The sequence below is a fragment of the Pan paniscus genome, chromosome 14 (genome assembly GCF_029289425.2).
Source record: "Pan paniscus chromosome 14, NHGRI_mPanPan1-v2.0_pri, whole genome shotgun sequence".
In the NCBI taxonomy this organism is placed as follows: domain Eukaryota; kingdom Metazoa; phylum Chordata; class Mammalia; order Primates; family Hominidae; genus Pan; species Pan paniscus.
In genome coordinates this window covers 112,809,434-112,833,528 of record NC_073263.2, presented here as the reverse complement: position 1 = coordinate 112,833,528, position 24,095 = coordinate 112,809,434, and the positions used below count along the sequence as shown (strand labels likewise).

General features: G+C 50.6%; 1 protein-coding gene across 5 annotated transcripts; it reads right to left on the bottom strand.

Moving 5' to 3' along the window:
• Nucleotides 1-211: 211 nt before the first annotated feature.
• Nucleotides 212-22,434, bottom strand: TEX29 (testis expressed 29). 5 transcript variants are annotated; one of them, XM_003832094.6, is made up of 6 exons: nt 22,143-22,434; nt 21,957-22,048; nt 14,480-14,590; nt 2,882-2,951; nt 1,529-1,704; nt 212-377 (listed from the first exon to the last, which is right to left on the bottom strand). In XM_003832094.6, the coding sequence occupies exons 2-6, from the start codon at nt 22,012-22,014 to the stop codon at nt 337-339; spliced, it is 456 nt and encodes a 151-aa protein (XP_003832142.4). In that variant the 5' UTR covers nt 22,015-22,048; nt 22,143-22,434; the 3' UTR covers nt 212-336. The 5 variants fall into 5 exon arrangements, with proteins under 5 accessions (XP_003832142.4, XP_034792906.3, XP_054953005.2 ...); XM_034937015.3 differs by lacking the exons at nt 21,957-22,048; nt 22,143-22,434 and adding an exon at nt 16,922-17,070; XM_055097030.2 differs by lacking the exons at nt 21,957-22,048; nt 22,143-22,434 and adding an exon at nt 16,886-17,030.
• Between the last annotated feature and the right edge of the window lie 1,661 nt (nt 22,435-24,095).

The following is a 24,095-nucleotide window of genomic DNA, read 5'->3' as shown; positions in this document are numbered from 1 at the left end:
CCCACTCTTGGTGAAAGTGCAGCCTGCCTTCTGAAAAGGAGACCTCGATGACACCACCTTGAGCCCATGCTGTGAGCCCCCATAGTGTTAATATTAGTGACAAGCAGTGCCATTAAAAACTGAAAGTTCAGGTTCCCACTCTCCTACCCCACAGGCTTTCTCTCTCCTAAGATAAAAATATAGCAATGAATAAGCAACATCGGACGAGAAGCAATTTTCAAAATACCTTTATTTTTTTCTCTTTGGGTGGTCATTCCATCACACTGTTAACAGTGCACCTGCTGTACCATTTCATTTGGATATTTCTGACAATCTCCACTTCTTCATGCATCTCAGTCAGTCCTCAGTTTCTTCGGCTTCTGTTATTGTCACTGTTACTAGATTTTTAGAAAAGAAGAATTGTTTTTACAAATGGAATATTCAGCAGTCCCAAAAAGATTTCATCAGGGTCTTTGAACCCATCTACATGGTGTCCGATTGGCAATGATTGATTCAAAAGCCAGTTTTGGGGATGGCCATATCCTCCTATGTTTCTCATTGCATTCTAGGGGACAGTAAAACACTCTTCCTCCCACATCATCTCACTAAACAGGAGGCTCCCTTAACCAGGCAAACATCTGTCCTGCAGGAAAGCCTCATTTGCACAGACGCAGCCTCAGTTAGGGGCCAGGCATTCCAGATCTGAAATCAAGTGTGGGTTGCCCTCTTACCCTGCCTCCTGATTTTCCTGATGGTCCCTGTAAAGCAAAGTCTATTTGGTAACAATGGGTAAGGCCAGGCCGTTTGTATCCTGTACAAACATCTCTGAAGATAAGGATTACCATTTGAGATGTTTCTTTCTCTAACCTGGCAAGGTGCTGATCTAGGAAAAGCAACTAGCAACCTCCAAGGGCCCTCAAAGCAGGTAAACCAACATATGAGCAACTTTCCTTCCTGGAAACCGAAGCAGGCATAGAGTGATCGTCCACCTCTCCAACCACGACCACCACGTGGCCAGGGCACCACAAAGAGTACCCACAGCAGCCCTGCAGCCTCCCTGCACATCCACGACCACCAGGCGGCCAGGGCACCACAGAGAATACCCACAGCAGCCTGGCAGCCTCCCTGCACAACCAAGACCACCACGTGGCCAGGGCGCCACAGAGAGTACCCATGGCAGCCCTGCAGCCTCCCCGCAGGAAGTCACCTGATCAAATGTGCAGGTTCTGCAGGACTCTTGCCCCCTCCCCAGGAGCTTCCCACACTAACACTGAGGGCCCCGCCAGAGGGTGAAATGACAGGGAGGCAGAAGGGGATGGGAAGGGGGAGGACAAGACTCACAGAAGGAAACTCACACTGACAGCCACATCCACCCTGCAAACCTGAACCTCCGATGTTGGGTACATTAGAATTTTGAACAAACTGCAACACTGATCACTGAGGTTGAAGGGCCTGTGTAGATGTTGAGCCCCTTCCCAGGGAAGGTCTCCCGAGGGAACAGAGCCACGCCCTTGACCTTAGGCTGAGGATCATTCCAGAAGCTTCTCACCATCATCCTTATCCTCGTCACTCTTCATTGAGGGCCCAGCACTTGGAGGCCCAGGACTCACAGGCTTCAGCCCTAACTTGCTGCTGGATGAGGCCAACTCCGCCTTTTCGCTGGACTTCTGTGGCAGCACGACATCCACAGGGATGGCCTTTTCTTTCCTGCTCTCCTGAATGACTCTGATGGGAAGAGGGTTTTATCACAGTCAGGGAAGTTACAGATGGAAAACTCTCCAGTTCCTCCCTCCCACCCACCAGGACATCCCTCTGAAAACACAGGTTCCTGATCATGCATACTTATTTTTTAAGGTAAATGCTTTGATGTAATAGTTCTCATTTTCGTTTCTTTCTCTCTTTTTTTTTTTTTTGAGACAGTTTTGCTCTGTCATCCAGGCTGGAGTGCAATGGCACAAACACGGCTCACTGCAGCCTCCAACTCCTGGGCTTAAGTGATCCTCCCATCTCAGCCTCCCAAAGTGCTGGGAGATTACAAGTATGAGCCACCACATCCAGCCTCATTTTAGTTTCTTGTGCAGGCTCCAAACAGATGGCTGTATGAGGCAGCTAGACTCCCAAAGACAGCTCCGGGCAGCGGGAAGGTGTGTGTTGCACTGCAGGCTACTGCCGGCTCATCTTCATGATTAACACACATAAGACAGCATATAGCACCACTCATGGTAGGAAAATGGCTTTACTCATTCCTGGACAAAGACTCGAATAATCTCAGGGGCTTGTATGCACACAGAGTGGGCTCATGGTGAAGGTGGTGGCCGGGGAGTGAGATGCTGGATTCCAGCCCTGCCCTGGGAATAGCCACCTGCTGCCTTGGCCCCCCAGGTCTGCATTTTATCACCATTAAAATGAGAGGGAGTGGACTCATCTCTGAGACACCTCCAAACCCTGACACCCTGCAATGAGGACGCAGGCCACAGGCCAAGAGGTGCAGGCAGCCTTGGGTTCAGGGACTCTGAGACAACTGGGAGCCTGAGTTAGAGCCTCACTACCCCATCCATCAGCCTTGGGACCCCCTTGATGCTGCGTCAATCATCCCAGTCTGGGGACAGTAAGTTCACTTACATCGTCAGTGGCTGCGAGGGCTGAAAAGGCTGAGCAGAGCACTTAAGAGTCTTAGGTGCTCACTAAATATGGGTTATGATTTTCATCAACAAGCACTCTGGAGAAAATCAGTGGGGCCCTCTGTGAGCCTGGCCAGTTCCCTTTCCCAGGCTCACGGAGAGCTGTTCTCAGTCACCCCAGCAGCACCAAGCCCGAAGGAGCCCAGGCAGGCAGGAGGCTGTGGCCAGGAGAGGCGAGTCCCCTCCTCCCCACCCTCCCAGTAAAGAACAAAGGGACCGACCTGTAGATGATGGTGATGACGAAGGCCCCAGCGATGATCACAATCAAGGCGGAGAACACGTGGATGTAAACTGAAAAATGGTGGGATTTGAAGTCATTTCGATCCAGGTAAATAGAAAAGGAAGAAGACGAAGAAAAGGCAACCCTCCCAGAGTCGGGTGCGGGCCCTCCCGGCACGGCTGCCCATGGTCAGCACTCCTCACCCACCCTCCCCAGTGTCTCCTGGAGACTCAGCTCTGTGGACATCTCCAAAGGCCCCCGCAGGCAGATGAGGGCTCCCTGTGAAAGGCAGCTCCAGGTGGTAGTCAGTGCCATCCAGAGGACACCTTGTGACCACCCTGACCCCCGGGAGTGCATGGAGAGAGAGCACTGGCTCCTGACCCCCGGGAGTGCGTGGAAAGATGGCGCTGGCTCATGACCCCCGGGGGTGCATTGAGAGACGGTGCTGGCTCCTGACCCCTGGGGGTGCGTGGAGAGATGGCACTGGCTCCTGACCCCCGGGGGTGCGTGGAGAGATGGCGCTGGCCCCTCTGTTCCTGCTGTGCTCCCCAGCTCCCTGGAAATGGCTCCTCAATGCCCAGGTCAATTCCTCCCCTAAACTGAATACAAGGAAAACACTTATTGGATCATAGACAAATCCTTGACTGGGCTTCCTTGTATTAAAAGGGGCTCCTGCAATCCCCAAGTTTCCTGTGCCTTCTCCAACCCAGCCTCAGCAAAAGTCAAGCCTCCCCAGGTGGCCATGAGGGGCAGCCCCGCCACCCTGGGTTTCCCTGCATGAGTGCACTCCCAGCCTCTCCAAGACGGGGGTAACTGGGAGGAGGAACTGCTCAGCCCCCTCCTGAGCCTCTTTCTGAGAGACTGCCCACTGCTCAGCAGGCAGGGCCCTGTCTGTGCAAGAGGCCTGAGGGGCGCAGCACCGCCCAGCACCGAGGGCTGATATCTGGATCTCCGTCGGCTCATTGGTTCAGGACTTGGACCCCTCAAGTCCTAACATTTGTACACGAGCATCACTCCTCTCAGAGTCCTTGGTCAAATAATATCCTCATCTACTGTTTGTTCTTCTACGTTCCTTCCGTCAGGTTGATGTAAGGAATTTTTTAATGAATGCAAGTAAAGTTCTTAAGTGGTTGGCTAATCACATATACACAGTAATTCTTATTGTTGTTATTATTATCAATATTAGTCTCTTCTCTAATTGCTTTCTTACTCCCTCAAAGAAACTGGCTGACTTGCAAATGTCAAGTGCAGGTGACAGGATTTGCTTCAATTCCCGTACCTCCCCTCCTGCTAAACCGCTTCCAAGTCGTGAAGCAGTAACAACACCATCAGATGTAATTTCCCTGGATGGTGTGTCAGTTTGCCAGGGATGCTGTAAGAAAGTACCACGCACTGGGGGACTTAAAACAATAGAAATTGATCATCTCATGGTTCTGGAGGCCAGAAGTCCAAGAACAAACTGTCAGCAGGGCCGTGTTCTTTTCAAAGGCTCCCGGGAAGGGTCCTCCCTGGCTTCCTCCTAGCATCACAGCAGTCTCTGCCCCTATTGTCACGTGGCTGTCTTTCCTCTGTCTCTGTGTCTCTTCTCTTTTTACAAGGACACCAGCCATTTTGGATGGAGGGCTCACTCTACTCCACTGTGATCTCATCTTACCTAATTACACCTGCAAAGACCCTTTTTCTAAATTAGGTCACATTCACAGGTACCAGGGATCTGAACTTCAACATGTGCACTGGGTGTACACAATTCAACCCACCCCAGAAGCGAGGCCGCAGGTGCAGACAAAGTGGCCTCCTGGGCACACGAGCCAGCTTCCGAAGGGATCCGCACTCCCTGGACTCATCACAGGGCCACCAGCAATGGATGAGGTGCCCAGGATTCTTTCCGTGGGGACTGAAGTCAGAAAACTGAGAGGGGATTGAAGCCAGCTCGTGAGGGTAACCCACATCCTCGATTTTCCTCATACCGAGGTGACCTCAGTAAGGAATGGTGAAGTACACAATGGGCGCTCGATAAGAGTTCCTCACGGAGAGGCTGGAGGAAGGGAGTGAGGCTTGGGGTTGCAAGCTGTCAGATAACAGGCATGTGCATGTACCGAGGAGCACACTGGGAAACGGCTTGTCAAAGGTTCTTCCAATCAGCTGCCTTATTTCTTTAAGTGAGGACTGTCCCGTGGAAACTTGCTTACCTGAGGAGGGGAAACAGTGGGGCAGACTCACCTCCAAATATCCGGGGCTACCATAACCAGCTTCCAGGATGGCCTCCCGATTCTCACCTCCTGGTATTTACACCCTAGATAGATGTTCCCACACTGAACAACGCTGATCCCTAGAGCCAAAGGAGATGCCAGAGTCTAACCCCCGAGGCCAGGTAAAAAAGACATTGCAGCTTCTGCCCTGATCTCTCTTGGGCCACTTGCTCTGGGAAAGACTGCAGCCCTCATGGCGAGGAGAAGAGGCCTCCTATAACATCTGGTACCAACTTCCCAGCAAAGTGAGTCATCTTCCTATAACATCTGGTATCAACTTCACAGCAAAGTGAATCATCTGGGACGCCAAGATTTCAGGTGACTGCAGCCTCACTTGGCATCTTGACCACAATCTCATGAGACACCCAAACCCAACCCACCCAGCAAAGCCTCTAAGTTGCTTTAAGCCACTAAGTTTTGGGGTAATTTGTCACACAGCAACAGAGGATGGATCTGAGAGGTAGCCTAGAGCTTGCCCAGAGAATCTGCACTTAAATGCTGTTCAACAAACAGAATTGATTGAATTGAAATGCACAAATAAAGTGAAAGGGTGAATTAAGAGCGTTCATGAGGCAAGAAGGTAACCCTGAAATTCTTGAACTCCAGGAAATGTTTTATTCCTTAGTATGAATCTGTGTCTTGGCTCATGGAATAAATTCAAAATTATGTGAGTGAAGTCCTGTTAAAGAGACACACATATTAGTCAGCGTCTTAGTATTCCACCGTCAGTATATCTCCCGTATCTTCCTACGTGCTCACGTTCTTTGTCGTTGATGCCAAGCTCCTAAAGATGGAGACTCAACCTCAATGATGCGCTCCGTATAGTGTCTGTCTAGCAACACTATTTATTACAGACCATATCTTTGGCTTATCATAAACCACAAAGTCTGGTTTATCTTTCAGAACAGCAGCAATTGAAGAAAGGATTATTTTCTTTAAGAAACGTCTTGGTAAATGTTCCCAAAATATAGTTAAACAAAAGTTTTGAAATCATCTCAGCAAGTCCCATGAAGAAACTGAAGTCAGATACTTAGAAGAAATGACATGTTAAATAACATACCCTAAATCAAGACTGAAGAATGAAGGCAAGTCTTTCTCTTTGAATTCCCGATTCTTTCTGAAAGATCTAATGCTAATTCCCCAATTCATATTCTTAATAATACAGATTATGCCATAACACAATGTGCACTTCAAACCAGCCAATTTAAGAAGTTGGTGAAAGGTTTTCATAACATGGAATTATGTGCACAAAGAGCTCATAATACCCTGTCACTGAATACTACAACTTGCACAGCACAATGGTTCATTCGTCATTTTGAATGAGAAAGATGTCAAAGAAATGAAAAGTAATGTGAGGGCACAGTGAGAGCCCCAAGGCAGGGCCCACTGCCCATGCTCTTCCTACAGGCCCGAAAGAAGTCAGGAGTCAAGAAAAGCACAGTCACACAACCCAGCTGTTAAAGTTAGAATGATGGAAAGAACTTAATGGTTGCTTCCGTGCAAAAATGATATACCCCCTTGCAAAACAGTGAGCCCTCTCCAAGTCAAAAACATTCTTGAGAGCCTGTGTTCTCTTCTGGGTTCCTTATAACACCAGTCGTGACGCTGCTATAGGGATTAAGGCTCACTTTTAAAATGGATGACAGGCATGCGGCGATTGTTCTAACTTAAGCCATGTTCGACATACATGCCAACACTTACAAACAGGCCAGCACCTGCACGGTACAGATAAAAAGGTGCTCAGGGGATGGGAGAGGTGGCAAAAGCAGCGGCAGTAGCAGCTTGGACGTGAGTTCCCTTCCTAGCTGTGATCTTCCTGGAGTGATGCATTTACACCACTTTACACGGTTGGATCTCTGCTTCATTGGGATGTGAGGAAATTGGGATCACTAATCATTATATGGAGAAGATTGAAAGAATAAACTTAATACCTTTTGGATGCTAACGATTGCCACTTTCAGGAGCCTTAAATGGTACACTTCTCAGAAAAACTAAGTGGTATAAGTGCCTTGGAAACTGGAGTTCTGTAAGAAGTCCAACTCTATGATGGAAATGAACTGAGCACGACTGTGAGCATCTGCTGCTCTCTGCATATGCAACGTGAGCAGCAAACCCCAATTTCACACAACAAAAACAAAATGATGACAAGTGCCAATGCAGCAAACCATGGCCAAGTCAGCACCCACTGCCATGAGCTTGGCTTCAGGAGTACTGCCACATGCCTCAGAGGACGAGCTGCTGGAATGAAGCCATATGAGAGGCCGTTCAACACTGGAAGGCCTGGAACCCAAAAAGATCTCTCAAGTAAGATTCTGGCTGAAGGGCATGGGTTTTACGATGAGACAGGTGAGTCAGGTGAAGGATAATGGACTCCTTTGGGAAAAAGCACTACATCTTGTAACTCTCACTAACTGATTATGTACAACCGGACTAGGGCTTCAGTAAAGCCCATAATTAACTTTCAGGGTGATATCAGCAAAAACAGCAGAGCGAGAACCCCCCTGCCAATTTCTTCCTCCATAAAAACAATGAGAACACTGGCAAAAATCATCAGAGGAAAGTTTTTCAGAAGTCTGGAAATTAACCAAAAGCTTGCAGAAATCTGTTTGTTTGAGGCAAACAGCTGAATCTCAGTAAAAGAGCAAGCTTGGACCTTTTATCTAGCCCTGTTCCCATCTCTCCTGCCCACCCTCCAGCTCCATGGTAGCTTGAAAATCAACAACCTGTAATCATGGTAAAGCCAGCAGCCTGGCAGCCACTGCAGGGGGCAGAACAGGGTGGGACCTCCTTCAAAGCCCCATCGTCGGAGAGTTGTCATTATTTGATCTGTCTGGTGCTTCCTTGGAATATCAGCTTTATTTGATCTGAGCTCATTCGGTGAGAACAGCTTTTTCCCCAGGCATTTGTTATAAATAATCAGAAGCAACTGAAAATTGTTTTACTGGCTAAAGTGTTGGTTAGCAGTTGAGGGAAAACAAGAGGCTAACTAACAAGCTTAACATGAAAATCTGGGAAATGAGATGTGCATAGAGAGCTCTGAAATGCTCTGACACATTCCTGGGAATCTAGAGGGCCATGGACATGTCCAGTGCTGTGGGCTTTGCAAGGAAAGACCTATGGTGGCCCTGGGACCTCACTTCTGGCTGACTTAAGGATGTGCATAAGCAGGAAGTGAAAGCTAAGGCAGAGCTAGAAATATTCTGACTTTGTTGAAGGTGTGCCTCAGCATGCACACAGAACCCCTATGCAAAGTCTGAGAGGCTTGTGTTTCCAGGCATCTAAGGAATTTTTGTCTAGTAGCTACCCAAGAAGACTTTTTAGTGGTCACACACCACAAAGAATAAAGACTTTACTGAGTTAGTTCAGGAAAGTCATCAAACAACCACAACAACAAACAGCAGCAACAATAAAACCCGGGGAGGTGAAAGAACCCGATTCTCAGAGGTGCTATATTATCTTACCTAAAATGTCCAATTTTCAAGAAAGAAAAATGTCAAACATACAAAGAAATGAGAAAGTATGGCCATATACATAAAAAATGCCATTAATAGAAATCATCACTGAGGAAGCACAGACATTGGACTTACTTGACAAAGACTTTAAATCAACTATTTTAAGCATATTCAAAGAACTAGAAGAAATCATGTCTAAGGAACTAAATAAAAGTAAAAGGATAATATTTTATTGATATGATTTGGCTCTGTGACCCACTCAAATCTCATCTCGAATTGTAATTCTCACATGTCAAGGGAGGGACCTGGTGGGAGGTGGTTGGCTCATGGGGGCAGTTTACTACATGATAGTCTCATGATACTGAGTTCTCACAAGATCCGATGGTTTAAAAGTGTTTGGCAGTTCCCTTCTCACAACCTTGCTGCCACGTAAGACATGTCTTGCTTCACCTTTGCCTTCTGGCATGATTGTAAGTTTCCTGAGGCCTCCCCAGCCATGCAGAACTGTGAGTCAATTAAACCTCTTTCCTTTATAAATTACCCGGTCTTAGGTAGTTCTTTATAGCAGTGTAAATAATGACTAATACATTCACCAAATAGAAAATATCAATAGAAATATAGACATTATTAAGACCAAAAAGAAATTCTGAAGTTGAGAGTACAATAACAGAAATGAAAATTCACTGGAGATGCTCAACAGCAGATTTGAGCAGGCAAAACAATCAGTAAACTTGAAGATAGGTCAATGAGGTTATCCAGTTTAAGTAACAGAAAGAAAATATAACCAAGAAAAATTAATACAGCCTTAGAGGTCTGTGGGATACCATAAAGTCTATCAAATACACATAATGAAAGTCCAGAGGGAGAGGAGAAAGATAAAAGAACAGAAAGAATATTTGAAGAAATAATGGTAAAAACTTCCTAAGTTTGGTTAACATTAATCTATACATCCAAGAAGCTCAGTGAACTCTGAGTAGGATAAACTCAGAGAGATCCACACCCAGACAGCTGGCAAACTGCAAAAGACAAAGAGAGAATCTTGAAAGCAGCATAAGAGAAGTGACACATTATATACAAAGGAGCCTTAAGATTTACAGCAGTTTCTCATCAGAAACCATGCAGGCCAGAAGGCAGTGAGATAAAACATTCAAAGGGCTGTCAGGAAGACTATCAACCAGCAATTTTATATACAGAAACTCTATGCTTCAAAATTGAAGGGTAAATTAAGACATTCCAGATAAACAAAGTCAGGATATTCATCTCTGGCAAAGCTTCTTTATAAGAAATACCAAAGGGAGTCCCTTAGGACAAAATGAAAGAAGAGTAGACAGTAAGTCAAATCCACATGAAGTAATAAAGAGCACCATTAAGGTGCTCAACAGATGCAGAAAAAGAATTTGAAAAAAAATCCAACACCCTTTCATGATAAAAACACTCAACAAAGCAGGAAGAGAAGGGAGCTTTCTCAACTCGTGTGTTTCCAAGTTGTATCATGCATTTACTATTAATAGATACATGGCATCTAGTAAAACCCACAGTTACCACTGTATTTAATGGTGAAACACTGAAAGTTTCTTCTTAAGATCAGAAACAAGACAAAGCTTCTGCTCTTCCTAGTTCTATTCATCATTGTACTGGAGGTTTTAGTCAGAAACTAGGCAAGAAAATGAACTAAAAGGCATTCAGATTAGGAAAAAAGAAGTAAAACTATATTTTCAGATGCCATGATCTTGTATGCAAAAAATCCTAAAGAATCAACTAGAAAACTAATAGAATGAGCAAGTTCAACAAGGTTGCCAGATACAAGATCAGCATACAAAAATCAATTATATTTCTATATGCTGGCAATAGACAATCTGTAAATGAAGAAAACAATTCCATTTATAGTAACATTAAAAACAGTAAAATACTTTGGAATAAATTTAATTTAAAAAGCTCAAGATCAGTACACTGAAAACTATAAAATATTGAAAAAAATTAAAGACCGAAATAAATAGAAAGACTACCCCTGTTCATGGACCAGAACACTTAATATTGTGTAAAGATGGCAATACTTCCCAAATTATATACAGATTCAACACAACCTCAATCAAATTGCCAAAGGACCTCTTTTCTGCAGAAATTGACAAGCTAAATTTGATCTGGAAATGCAAGGGACCCATAACAGCCAAAATAATCTTGAAAAAGAAGAACAAAGTTGAAGCACTCACACATTCTGATTTCAAAATTTACTGCAAAGCTACAGTAATCAAAACTGTGGCACCGGCTAAGGATAGACATATAGATGAACAGAATAGAATTGAGAATCTAGAAATAAACTCTCACTTTTATGGGCAACTGATTCTCAACAAGGGTGTCAACTTAATCAGGGAAAAAGAATCTTCTCAACAAATGATGCTGGGACAACTGAATATCCATATGCAAAATAATGAAGTTGGAAACCTTCCTTGCACCAGATACAAAAGTTAACTCAAAAAGGATAAAAAGACCAAAATGTAAGAGTTATAAGTATAAAACTCTTAGAAGATATTACAGGTATAAATATTTGCAACCTTGGATTAGGCAATGGTTTCTTAGATGTGACACCAAAGCACAAGCAACAAAAGGAAAAATGGATAAAATGGACTTCATAAAAATTAAAAATATTTGTGCTTCAAAGGACACTATCAAGAAAAAGAAAAGACATGTAAGAGAATAATAGAAAGTATTTGCAAGTCACATTTCTAATAAGAGTTTAATATCTAGAATATATAAAGAACCCATACGACTCCATAATAAAAAGACAACCCAATTTAAAACTGGGCAAAGGACTTGAATAGACTTTTCTTCCAGAGAAGATATCCGAATAGCCAAAAAAAAAAAAAAATGCAACAATGGTGAACATCATTATTCATTAGAATAATATGAATCAAAACCACAATGAGATACGACTTCACACCCATTACAATGGCTGTAAACAAAAGGACCACAACAAGTGTTGGCAAGAATGTGGAGAAATTGGAACTCGCATATGCTGCTGATTGGACTGGAAAATGATCTAGCTACCTTGCAAAACAGTTGGGAAGTTCCTTAAAAATTTAAGCATAGAGTTAATATATGATCCAGCAATTCCACCCCTAGGAATATACCCAAGAGAATAAAAAACATGTTTGCACAAAAACCTATATACAAATGTTCTGAGCAGCATCATTTATAATAGCCAAAAAGTGGAAACAACCCACATGTCTATAAACTGATAGATGGGTCAACAAAATGTGGCATACCTGTACAGTGGAAAATTACTCCACAATAAAGAGAAAAGAAGTACTGACAGCTGCTACAACATGAATGAACCTTGAGAACTACGTGAGTGAAAGAACCACAAATCATGTGGTTCCATTTATATGAAATGTCCATAATACGGAAGTCCATAGACAGATGAGTGGCTGCCAGGGGCCAGAGAGAGGGAAGGATAGGACACGACTGCTAATGGGCGTGAGGGTTCTTTCTGGAGTGGTACAAATGTTCTGGAGTTAGTGGTGATGACTGTACGACTGTGAATATACTAAAAGCCACTGAATTGTATACTTTAAAAGGTGAATTTTATGGTATAGTATCTTGGTAAAAATAATAGCTGAAGCAATTTCCAACCGATTTTATCTGTAGTCAGAGGAAGGCGTGAGATCCTGGGAATCCCAGAGGCTCCTGGAAGTGGAGGCTGGGACAGCGAGGGGTCTGGTCCCGAGTCTCTAAAGCCAGGATCTGCAGGAGCCGTCGTCATCAGAAAACCTTCCCAACTATCAGTGGTATCCATTGTGACCTCTCATTTGTCTCTGAGGAGCGAAAATTCATCTTCTTTTGATGAGGTGCCAAATCTTCACCACGAAGCAGGACAGACACCCTCTCTGGAGCAAGCCAGAATCCCATCAGCGCTTTCTTTCTTGACTGATTTTGTGCCCAGAATATCCCTTTCATCTCAGAGGAGCTGGCTTAAGGCTTTACGTCTGTAGGACTGGGCAGTCCCCACGTAATCAAACAGTCTAGCCTGAAAATGAGTTTTAAAACTTTTTTTTTCCTTTTTCTCTTCTTCCCCTAGTCTCATGATGCAGAAAGCTTACTGCAAAAAACTTTTGTTCTCCTTAGTCTTAAAATATAGCCTTGAAATGTACTTTCTTTGCAACATCATGGTCTCCCTTTCTCACCACGTGCCCCCTAGCCCCATGCACATTTATCTAACTGTGTGCTGGTATTTAATTATGGGCTTACTTACAAGTTCTAGGGGCTCATCTTGAGATAGACCAAGCATAGAGAACCAGCTGCAAAATGCCAGAGATCACCTGAAGGCAGTGAGTCTACAACCAGCCATCAAGATGACGACACCTCCCGCTCCAGGTGGGCTGTGGCTTGCGACCGCCACTGGAACGAGACCCTCAGACCTTGTAGAAGCACCCCTCCCATGTGCCTCCCATTCTGAGTTCCTCTTTTTAAGCCCCTCTTCCCAGCCTAAAGTTGGAAGTGCAAGTCAGCCACTTCCCCACTGCTAGCTTTGGAAATAAAGTCACTTTCCCTTCATTTGTTACAGGCTTTGCAAGCGGTGAGCAGCCGAGCTTGTGCTAGGTTCCACCAGCAGGTCACTACTTGGAAATTTCCATCAGTCACTCATTCCCATCAGTCACTAACGTTTCCCGACTTTCTAAGCCCTACTAGATACAGGGAATGAAGAGGACCTGGTGCCTGGTCTCTGAAGGCTCAGTCTAGTGGGAAATGCAGGAGAAAGGAGTAAAAGGAAGAAGAAATGGCCCTGAGCTGCACAAAGCCAGGGGCCTTTACTCACTTTGGGGTGCTGGGGGTGGAGAAAAGAGTGGCTTAGGACAGGGAGGGTTTGGAACTCATCTCCAAGGAAGCCTAGAGCTGTGAGAGCTCATCAGCCACGTCCATCATCTCCACCGTTAAGAGCTGCACTGTTCCCTCCCGAGGGCGTGCTGTGCAGGCCGCTCCCCTCCGTGCTGCTGTCCACCCCTCCCCACGCAGCACAAAGAGCCCCTTTACCCTCATTTCCAAAAGGGGCCTCCACAGGACAAGGAAACACATGAAGCTTCACGTGGACCTTGATGAGGGTTTGGAAATGAGAAGACCTCAGCGGCGCAGGCCGGTGCACTCACAGGCGAGAATATGCTGAGGAGGTGGGAGCCCAACGCCCTTCACGCGCACGCCATCCTGGTTTCTTAACCTTCTCCCACCTCCCTTCGAACACATTTTACAACTAGCCATGGTCCTCTGAAGGGCGCGCCTCCCTCCGGAAGCCTTCACGGGGATGGGGAGTGGCAACGCCTCTGGCTCCCTTACCCACCCACTGGGTGCCTGTTGTCCTCACTTCACCCCGTGCTGCTTGAGGGGCTTGAGGGGCTACCAGCAGATCCTCACGTCTGGTCTGGCTTCTAGTCTGACGTTGAAGCAGCCCACGGAGTCCCCAGTCAGGGCCAAGCTCACAGAGCCCCTGGTGGACAAGGTCCGCTCCACCCTGATGGGCTCACCCCACACCCGGCCACTGGCCCGGGCCCTGCCGGCGCCCCATGTTTCTGCAGCACTATTTCCCCAAATCCAGCCTCTGCAACCACCCAGAATGGCCAAATTCCTCCATGAAGGGGGCCTCCATTTGTCCCCGTCCATGCCCTGCTCAGCCCATCTGGGAATGGAACCCCTATGGTGGCTTACGTCACATTCACAGGCCCTCCAGCCCAAACCCCACTCAGAGTCTACTGTCCCCACTAAGACGGAGCAGAAGAGTTGGCCAGAGAACAATACAAAGGTGTTTCCAGCAAACAGAGACCCCGAGGAAGGGAGACAGGCAGGGCAGTGGTCGGCATGGTCACCAGCTACCTCGGCTTCCACCGCGGGGTGGCCGGGGCGTCTACTCACTGGGGACCGCTTTCTTGTAGCAGACGCCTTCGTAGAAGCAGCACCCGAACTCCTGGCATCGGTCCCTGGAGACGTTGTAGTCACAAATGTCATACAGAGGAACGTCACACACTGCAAAAGCACAGACATACACAAGTGTCACCCCCGAAAACAAAGCCACTCCGCTCTCCGCTAAAGAACCTGGGAACCGGTGTGGGGAGCAGCTGTGGGTTTGTGTTGTGGTTTTGTTATTTTCTCAATTATGCATCCTGCAAATCTTTATTTGAAACTAAGATCCAGAATGAATTAAATTTCTGAGCAAAATAATGTCAAGTTAATTACACAGAATAATGCAGGGGCCTCTAACGATTAGGAGATAATACATTTCCGCGCAGCAGCGCCAGGCAGGGCGCACGACAGAGCCCACAGAAGCGCGGGGCTCACACAATGGCTGCTTGGGAGTTCGGGAGGGAACGTGTAATTATTTCACATTTAAGCATACAGGAGTTAGAATTAGCAGCATGAGCTGAGGATTATTTCAGAATTTTAAAACTTGAATCAAAAGGACAGAAAGTTTAATGCCAGTTTTGACCCAAAGGGAGAAAAAGGGAAGACAATGAGTGTGCGGCGCGCCATGGGAGGTAAAGGAAGCAGGGCGGGGAGAGCTCCTGGCAGACGACCCTTTCCAGAGGAGTTCAGCAGCCTCACACATGTTCAGCCCCGAGGGATGTGGCTGCCTTGATCGGCCATGGGCCACCGAGGGACTGGGCTGGATGATGAAGGGGGTTCCTGCAGGTGAGGGCCCAGGGTGCCCGCAGAGACCTTTGCTGGGTGGACTGCAGTCCCACAAAGCCAGGCTCCATGCCCCAGGCCAAGGCTGCACCCAAGCCACTGGGGGTCTTCCCTGGCCCCTCTGTAAGTTGTTCCACTGGGACAGGGGCCGGGAGGGGAGCTGCCCGGCCTTCTTGACCCTTGAGGAGCCCCATTTGTGTTCCTTAGGGTTGATTTAGTCTTTCAGGTTCCCCTTCTCAAGACACCCCCATTCCAGGTTTGCAAATGCTGCGGCTGCAGCCCTCATCCTCTGTCAGAAGCATCATGGACACGGGAGCCCTGCCGAGGCGATGCCACACCTGCCAAGGCAGAGTGCACAGGGCAGGCTGAAGTCACCGGCTGCTGCCACCCTCTCCTCCCTCAGTTGCATGGGGTGGCTGTGTGTGATTTGAGCTGACCTACCATGTAGGGAGAGGTCAGGGGAGGCTGGAAGAGGCCCCACAGCAGCAGGCAGGTACTGCACAGCCAGGCTCAGAGGGGCCTGGGGTGGGTGACTGGTCTCGGGCTGTGGCTGGCCAGATGGTCCCCCACGTTCTATGCAGCAGCCCATGTGTCTACAGTGGGTGACTAGGAGGGCTTTGCTCCCAGGGCATCCAGGCACCACGGCCTTTTTCCTGGAGTGCAATTCCAGGGTGGACATAGCGCCAGAACTTCACAAACACTACCCACAGAGTCCGCCACTGCCTCCACTTTCTGACGCAGGTGATGATAGCAGCTGCACAGCAAACACCCGCCAGCGCCAGGCTCGCACTGCCCGCAGTCTCCTCCACCCCACCAGGCACCCGCCAGCGCCAGGCTCACGTTGTCCGCAGTCTCCACCCCACCAGACAGGCTCATACTGCCCGCAGTCTCCTCCACCCTACCAGACAGGCTCGCACTGCCCGTGGTCTCCTCCACCCCACCAGACAGGCTCGCACTGCCCGCAGTCTCTTCCACCCCACCAGACACCCGCCAGCGCCAGGCTCGCGTTGCCCGCAGTCTCCACCCCACCAGACAGCCTCGCGCTGCCCGTGGTCTCCTCCACCCCACCAGACAGGCTCGCACTGCCCGCAGTCTCTTCCGCCCCACCAGACACCCACCAGCGCCAGGCTCACGCTGCCCACAGTCTCCTCCACCCCACCAGACAGCCTCACGCTGCCCGCGGTCTCCTCCACCCCACCAGACACCCACCAGCGCCAGGCTCGCGTTGCCCGCAGTCTCCACCCCACCAGACAGCCTCACGCTGCCCGCGGTCTCCTCCACCCCACCAGACACCCGCCAGCGCCAGGCTCGCGTTGCCCGCAGTCTCCACCCCACCAGACAGCCTCGCGCTGCCCGTGGTCTCCTCCACCCCACAAGACACCCGCCAGCGCCAGGCTCGCGTTGCCCGCAGTCTCCACCCCACCAGACAGCCTCGCGCTGCCCATGGTCTCCTCCACCCCACCAGACACCCGCCAGCGCCAGGCTCGCGTTGCCCGCAGTCTCCACCCCACCAGACAGGCTCACACTGCCCGCAGTCTCCTCCACCCCAGCAGACACCAGCCAGCACCCAGCTCATGATGCCTGAACGCTCTTCCACCCCATCTGGGAAGATCCAGACGAAACCCAAGATCCCACCAGCTTGGACGCAGCGGAGCCAGGATCCACAGAGACCTCTGGCTTCAGGGTCCTGCTGTCTCCACGGTGCCAGGCGCCCTCCCCACCGTCCCCAGACACGGGAGGAGAAGCCCCAGCAGCACAGAGGCATCTGCTCACAGAGCCAAGAGAACAAAGGTTTCTGAAGACTTGCTCCGGGTGACAGCGGATGTTTAATTTCAGCAAACAGACTGGGCAGGAAATATGCCACTGAACGAAGCATTATTTTTATTCATAAAGTGATTTGTTCTCTTCAATATCACTACACAAACGTTCATACATTCTTTCTCATTTTAAAAGTTCAGTCCCCATCGCATCTGACCGCCCAGCCGTCGGATCCCGTCAGTCCTCCTGCGCCTCCTCCGGTGTCCCATTTTCCCTCCACACCCACCATTATTTTCCTGCACGCACCTCCACAATGTCGCCATGCATTTTAAAAACCCAGTAGACCCTGAAAAGTCTCTCACGCATTTCCATTCCTAGCCCGGCCCTCCACCCTCCTCCACAACCCCTAACAGGCTTTGAGGTTGGAGTAAGCTGAGGCTTTCTGGGCAGGCACCAGATCACAGCTGCCAAGGGGGCCGAGGTGGGCTTCCCACATGGTGGGGGATCGGCAGGGCTGATGCAGCTCCCTGCTCCCTCTAGAAACATCACTGGCAGCTCGCCCACTGCACAGGTACTGGACTCCCGGCCACTGGCACCAGCAGTGGTATCTCCAGTAGGCCCTCCACACCCCCCACACCACAGCCAGGGCGGCTGGAGCGCAGGGCTCACTGCCTGGCTCTCTCCCTGTGCTCTCCCAGAGTCATGACAGCGTGGCTGGGAAGGGGGAGAGGAGCCATCGGCTGGGCCAGGCTAGGGGAACGGGGAGGCGCTGCCTCAGGATGGCGGGGCAACCACGTCCTTCCTGATCTACTGAAACGAGACTGGGGTTAAATCAATCAATCTAAAATGAGCCGAGTGCTTCCTGGGAGAAGCCACCCTGGCTGAGGGGTGCCAGGTGAGATGGGGGCCCGTGGAGTGAGGTTTCAAAGCTCATCCCATGAATCTGTCCCGTCACCCCATCTGCGTGGATAGCAAGCCCAGGGAAGCCACCGCTCCCCAGGGACAGTGGGGCTGCCATTCATTCCCTCGCTCATCCCACTTCCCGCCAGCCACCTCCTGGGGCTTCTAACACACCCACGCCAGCACGGTGGTAAATGTTCCGTTATTTTTCTCCAAGGCCATGGAAAGTCTCTTCACTCTGCATTTTGCTGCTTCTGCAGCAGGAGAGGAAAGGTTCAGGAGGGGCATGGTGCCCAGAGAGGTGCAGATCTGAGGCCAGGGCTTTCCGACCCAGGCAGTGAGGCATCATCGTTTTAAACGTGGCTGATGATCCAGGTGGGGAGGCGTCACCATTTTAAGTGTGGCTGACGATTCCCTGGCGTTTCTCCTTCCTGTGCTCCATCCACCTCCCTTGCCCGCTCTCTGTGAAACGCACACTTGCAGGGATTCTTCCTAGGGGGGGGGAGGAGTCAAGCCCAGACACTCTCTCAGGGCAGCGCCGGGTCCTCAGTGTGACTCCCCATCCAAGTCCCTCTGCCACCTCGTTTCCCGATGAAGCAGTCAATTAGCAGGGGACAGACCATGGTCGCCTCCTGGAGAAGCAGCCGGCAGACTCAGCAGCCATGACCTCACAGCACCGTGGAGGCTTCCAGCACTTCTGAGGCTCAGCTTCCCTGCTGGGAGCTGCTCCCCTAGAAAGGCAGGCATCAGGCTGGCCTCCAGGGGACACCTCCAAGCCACACTGCCCGGCGGCCCACTAGAATGTCCCAGCTGAGGGTTCCTGGCAGCGTGGCCAGGGACAGCAAGACCCGACCACAGACAGGTTTCCAAAGATGGTCCAGGCGGGAAGAGAAGACAAGATTCTGAGTACAGTGGTGACAGGAAATGTGTGGGAACTCCAGAGACGTGCCTGCGGTCACGATTGCCACCAGCACCCCCAGGACCTTCAGCGGGCCCAGACTGCACACCCCTTTCTGTCCGTGAGCTGTGACACCACCTGGAATCCGGCTGAATGTGTCTTCACAGCAGATGTCATAAACAACGTAAAAATCTCTGCACCTGGAGACCCATTTTCTTGACACTGAGCTTGAAGCTGCATGTCAAGTTATCTTAGGACAGAAGACACCAGTTCTCCTGGAGTTTGAGCATCAGAACACGGAAGGAGAGGTGAGAAGGAGGAGGAGGAGGAAGCTGGGCAGGGATCACAGCAGGTTCAGGGAGCTGGCATGGTGTGTGCAGAGGCTCGTGTGTGTGGCCTTCCTGCCTGGAGCGCGTGTGAACCACGGATGGGGATCTGGGGCGTGCAGGACCACAGATCCCGGGGATTCGGACACAGAGAGTCCAAATATGTCCACAGACCCCCGAGCCTGTGGAGAAGAAGCAGTGGCTTCGAGTCCCCACTCTTTCATACAAGCCACTCAGAGAAGAACTCACACCGGTGTGGAAAGTGTGTCACAGTTTAAAAGCACTTTTGCAGAAACTATTTTATTTAGGGAGGGAGTTGACCTTAATCTTTAGGCAGCAGCTGACAGGCAGCAGCCGAGGCTGTAACCCCGCAGTAAGGCAGAGCCTCCAGCCAGGGCTGAGTGGCCCCACACACGCCTCTTCCCCAGGGGCCACCTGTCATCCTCCCATCCTCATTTCCGCTCCTTCACCCCCAGGTCACCCGCCATCCAGGGCCATGTGAACATGGTGCCCTGGGAGCCAGCCTCAGGCCATCACCTGCTAGGGGGCTGTCTGGAGGCCCAGCTGCCTCTTGTCCCGGATGAGTGAGTGTGGACATGGGGAAGCCCAGCAGGGCTGTGTGGAAGGGGAGGCGTGCAGGGCTCTGCACCCACATGGGAAGAGGCTGCAGAGTGGGTGGGCTTGGAGGCCAGAGTCTGCACTGCACCCGGCCACAGAGTCTCTTCCACATCTGCAAAGTTGCGCAGAAAAGGACAGGAGGAATTCCTCTAGGCTGCTTCTTGGGTTCAGACCCAGGGGTGGGCGGCAGAGAGGGCCTGAGCTGCAGGGCCAGGGCCAGCCACTGTGGCTAAAGGTTCCAGCTCCCCACCTGCCTGCTGAGGCCACCGGTGGTGCTGACACCTGAGCCAGCTCCAAGCCAGGAAGACCCTGGCCTTGTCATTTCACAGCTTCCCTACACCCCTAAAGGAATAGAAACAGTCGCAAAACAGCCACGCCACAGTGTGCAAAGAATGATAAAGACAATGCTGACCCCCCTGCATGCCTTCTTCAGTTCACGAGGACAGGCTGTGTGGGGAGCACACAGGAGTGTCGCCTGCAGACACCAGGAACTGGGTCCTGGGCATGGCCATGGCAAGGTGAGACGACTCCAGCCCAGGGTCAGCTTGGGCAGTGCCTTGGGTGACCTGGCACACCTGAGATGACTCCCACCAGTCCCATGCACCCTGAGAAGTGGCACCAGCCTCCAGCAGCCCCTGACAGCCCCTCACAGACGGGGTGGCCAGGCCCAGCAGCAGCAGCTTGTACACACAACAGCTGCACTGCTTACAGCCCTGAAGCAGAAACCAGGAGGGTGGCCCCCAAGGGCCTGGAAGAGGGAGCGCTTTCTCCCCCGTGCTTGCCCTGGCTACAGGGCCATCTTGCCAGAATATGAGAGGGGCCACCCCAGCTGTCCACAAGAGCGGCCCATTCCCTCGGGGCCCCAGGCGCAGGCCTCCCACTCCACCCTGGGTGCATCTGGATAGGGAACTGCAAAGACCCCTCTTGTGGACACCCCTCTTCCTGTCCAAAGAGATAGCTGCCCCCTGGTGTGACAAAGCCTGGTGGCCTGGTGGCCTTGGAAGGCCTCGCAGTCTGGCAGATGCCACACATTCCTGGCACCTGGGCTGCCCTGTCCCGCTGCGAGAGCTGCAGGGCCGGGTGCTGCTGTGGGCAGGTGCTCAGTGGCTGCCAGCATCTTGGCCAGCCTGAGAGGCGCTCCCTAGCCTACCTTCCCAACGAAGGTAACAACCCCAAACAATCTAATTTGTTTTCTTTTTCTTCCATTTTCTTGGTTTGTTTGTTTTTGAGGCGGAGTCTCGCTTTGTCGCCCAGGCTGGAGTGGAGTGGCACAATCTCAGCTCACTGCAATCTCTGCCTCCCGGGTTCAAGTGATTCTCCTGCCTCAGCCTTCCAAGTAGCTGGGATTACAGGCAACCCGCCACCACGCTCGGCTAATTTTTGTATTTTTAGTAGAGATGGGGTTTCGCCATGTTGGCCAGGCTGGTCTGGAACTCCTGACCTCAGGTGATCCACCCGCCTTGGCTTCTCAAAGTGCTGGGATTACAGGCCACCACGCCCATCCGATTTTCTTGTTTTTTTGTTTTTGTTTTTGTTGTTGTTGTTTTATAAAAGCATTGCATGAACACAAGATCCATTGAGAAAAAAACATTCAAGTAGCAGGTAAACCTGAGCCATGGAAGGTAGCATCTCCTGCCTCCCGGGGGAGGTGCAAACTTCCAGAATCTTCCTTTTCCTGACCATAAGTCACTGTCATCCCCCATCTATGCACATTAACGGCACCTGTGGGAGAAGCCACATCCCACACCGGTGGTTCCTTCCAGTCCCAGTGGTGAGTGTCTGCCTCCGGGTCAGTTGCCCGGGTGGGGAAAGGGAAGGGGGAACTTCTTCATTGCCGATAAATATTTTTCCTTAATTAAAAAAGTCACTCCTGCAATAAAAGTTATGAAGTAGTTGAAGTGGATCTTCAGCACCTCATGGACAAAATGCCTTTGACCTGTTAAACCCCTGGAAATAGTTAAATATATTTCTTCATCTAGAAAACCTCAGGTTCGGGTGTATTTTGTAATAAAATTTTCAAAAATGAAGTCTTCACAGCGTTTTCCCAGGTTATTTCCTGAACACACATTTTGCTGCCTTGCCCTCCTAGCCAGGTCTGGGACCAGGACCCCCTGTCCGCGCCAGGGGCTCAAACAGCTCCTCCCTGCGCCCCCCCCCCCAACTGCTCCCCTGCCCCACCCGCCCCCCTGGCGCCTTCCCTCCATACCTGTGAATTGCTTCAGGAGGTGCCGCGGAGAGTTCTTCACTTCCAGCATGTATTCCATTGCTGCAGCTGACAGATGAAGGGGCCGAGCACACCTGGAAAACAGGAGAGGTCAGCACGGGCGGGGCCCTGGGGACGTCGTTTGGGGAGTGGGCGGCTCACACCAGGAGGGGGCGTTCATTGACTCACCTGCGCCTCACGTCCCAGGCGGGTCCCCTCAGCCACCTGTGCCTCTCAGTCCTACTCCACGTGGAAAACACCTTTTAGGTAAAACAACAAACTGGCCACCCCTCTGTCTGCCGCTCACTGTGGACTGTGGGACCAGGCTGGGCACACACCACCCCGCCCGCTGTGACATCACACAGCCCCATGAGGTCACGTGGGCGTCACACAGGACTTCGGAGCCGTGTGCGTGTCCACCTTAACACTGGCTGCATTGAGGACGAAGGCCACTCAGATGAACAGATGTAGGGAGGGAGTTCCAGGGGCAAGACGCTGCTGGGGACACCACAGGCTGAGTCCCACCTTCCCTGCAGGATACCCCCGCCCCTTGCCCACCAAGCCTGTGGGCACAGGTGCTTGAGTCCTGTCCCTCCCTTCCTTTGTGTCCCGGTCCTTCCCGGGACACCCCTCTCTGCCAGCCAGCACTGGGTGCAGCAGAGAACAAAACCAAATCCCTTCCCTCCTGGGGAGAGGACAGAGTGACGTGGCTGCCTCGGACCAGACCCAGGCCGTGGGGAGAAGGCAAATTCAGGGCGTGGGCCAGGCTGGATCAGGGCAGGGGTTGCCCCTTGCCACAGGGTGGGCAGGTGGCCTCCAGGGAGGAAGATGTGTCTGGGGCTGACGAGGGAGCATGCAGAGGTCCTGGGGGGAGGCTGGTGTGGCGACTTGAGAGACACAAGGAGCCGAGATGCCGCAGGAGGGCAGGGCATGAAACCACATGGGTCATGGTGAGGATGGTGGCCTTTATTCTGAGCAAAGTAGGGAGTTACTAGCAGATTTTGTGCGAGAAATGGAATCATTTTCACAGCATCACTCTGCTGTGCTGGAAACGGCTGTCGGGAGGTTTGTGAGCAGGAAGGACGGGATACTCATGAGGAAGAAGGCAGGCAACTGCCGGAGGGGGCTGCTGCTTTTCGTGGTTTGAGTTGAAGGAGTGGGCCTTGCATAATGGTGCGCACCTGTAATCCCAGAATCTTGGTAGGGCAAGGCGGGAGGATCGCTTGAGACTGGGAGGTCAAGGTTGCGGTGAGCTGTGATTGCACCACTGCACCCCAGCCAGGGCAACAGAGGGAGACACTGTGTCAATCAACCAATCAATTAATAAGAGTGGCGGACGGCTTGGATGTGGGGAGCAAGAGAAGAAAAAGTCAATGGTGAGCCAAGGACGCTGCTGGGGGGCTGGAGGCTGGTGCTGTGGGCATCAGGTGGACAGAGGAGGCATCTAGGGGACACGCCCAGGAGGCATACACATACACGCAATGTGGGTTGATGTGTCTGAATTTTTCATGTTGCAGAAGGTTCACCTGCTATGCAGCACGTGTCAGAGTTTCATTCCTTCTCACGACTGAATAATATCCCACTGCAGGGACATTCCACATTTCGCTTAGTCATTCATCTGTGGATGGGCACTGGGTTGGGCCAACATTTTAGCTTTTATGAATAATGCTGTTGGGAACACTCAATGTAAGTTTCTGTGTGGACGTAGATTTTCACTTATCCTTGGTATATCCCTAGGAGCAGAATTGCCGGGTCACACGCTGGGAAGAACCCAATGTTTGTGTCCTCCCAAAATGCACAAGTCAAAATCCCAACCCTCAAGATGATGGGATTAGGAGGCGAGGCCTTGGGAGGTGAGGAGGTCGTGAGGGTGAAGCCTCATGAATGGGAATCGTGCCCCCATTAAAGAGGCCTGAGAGAGCTCCCTCGCCCCTTCTTCCACATGAGGACCCAGTGAGAAGGCGCCAGATATGAGCCAGGAAGGGGACTTCGGAGGACAGCAAATCTGCCACACCTCCATCTAGAACTTCCAGCCCCCAGAAGTGTGAGCAAAAAGTGTCCGCTGTTTATAAGCCACCCAGGCTGTGGCATTTTTGTTACAGTCCAGATGGGCTATGACATACAGGAATTCTGTTTCACCCT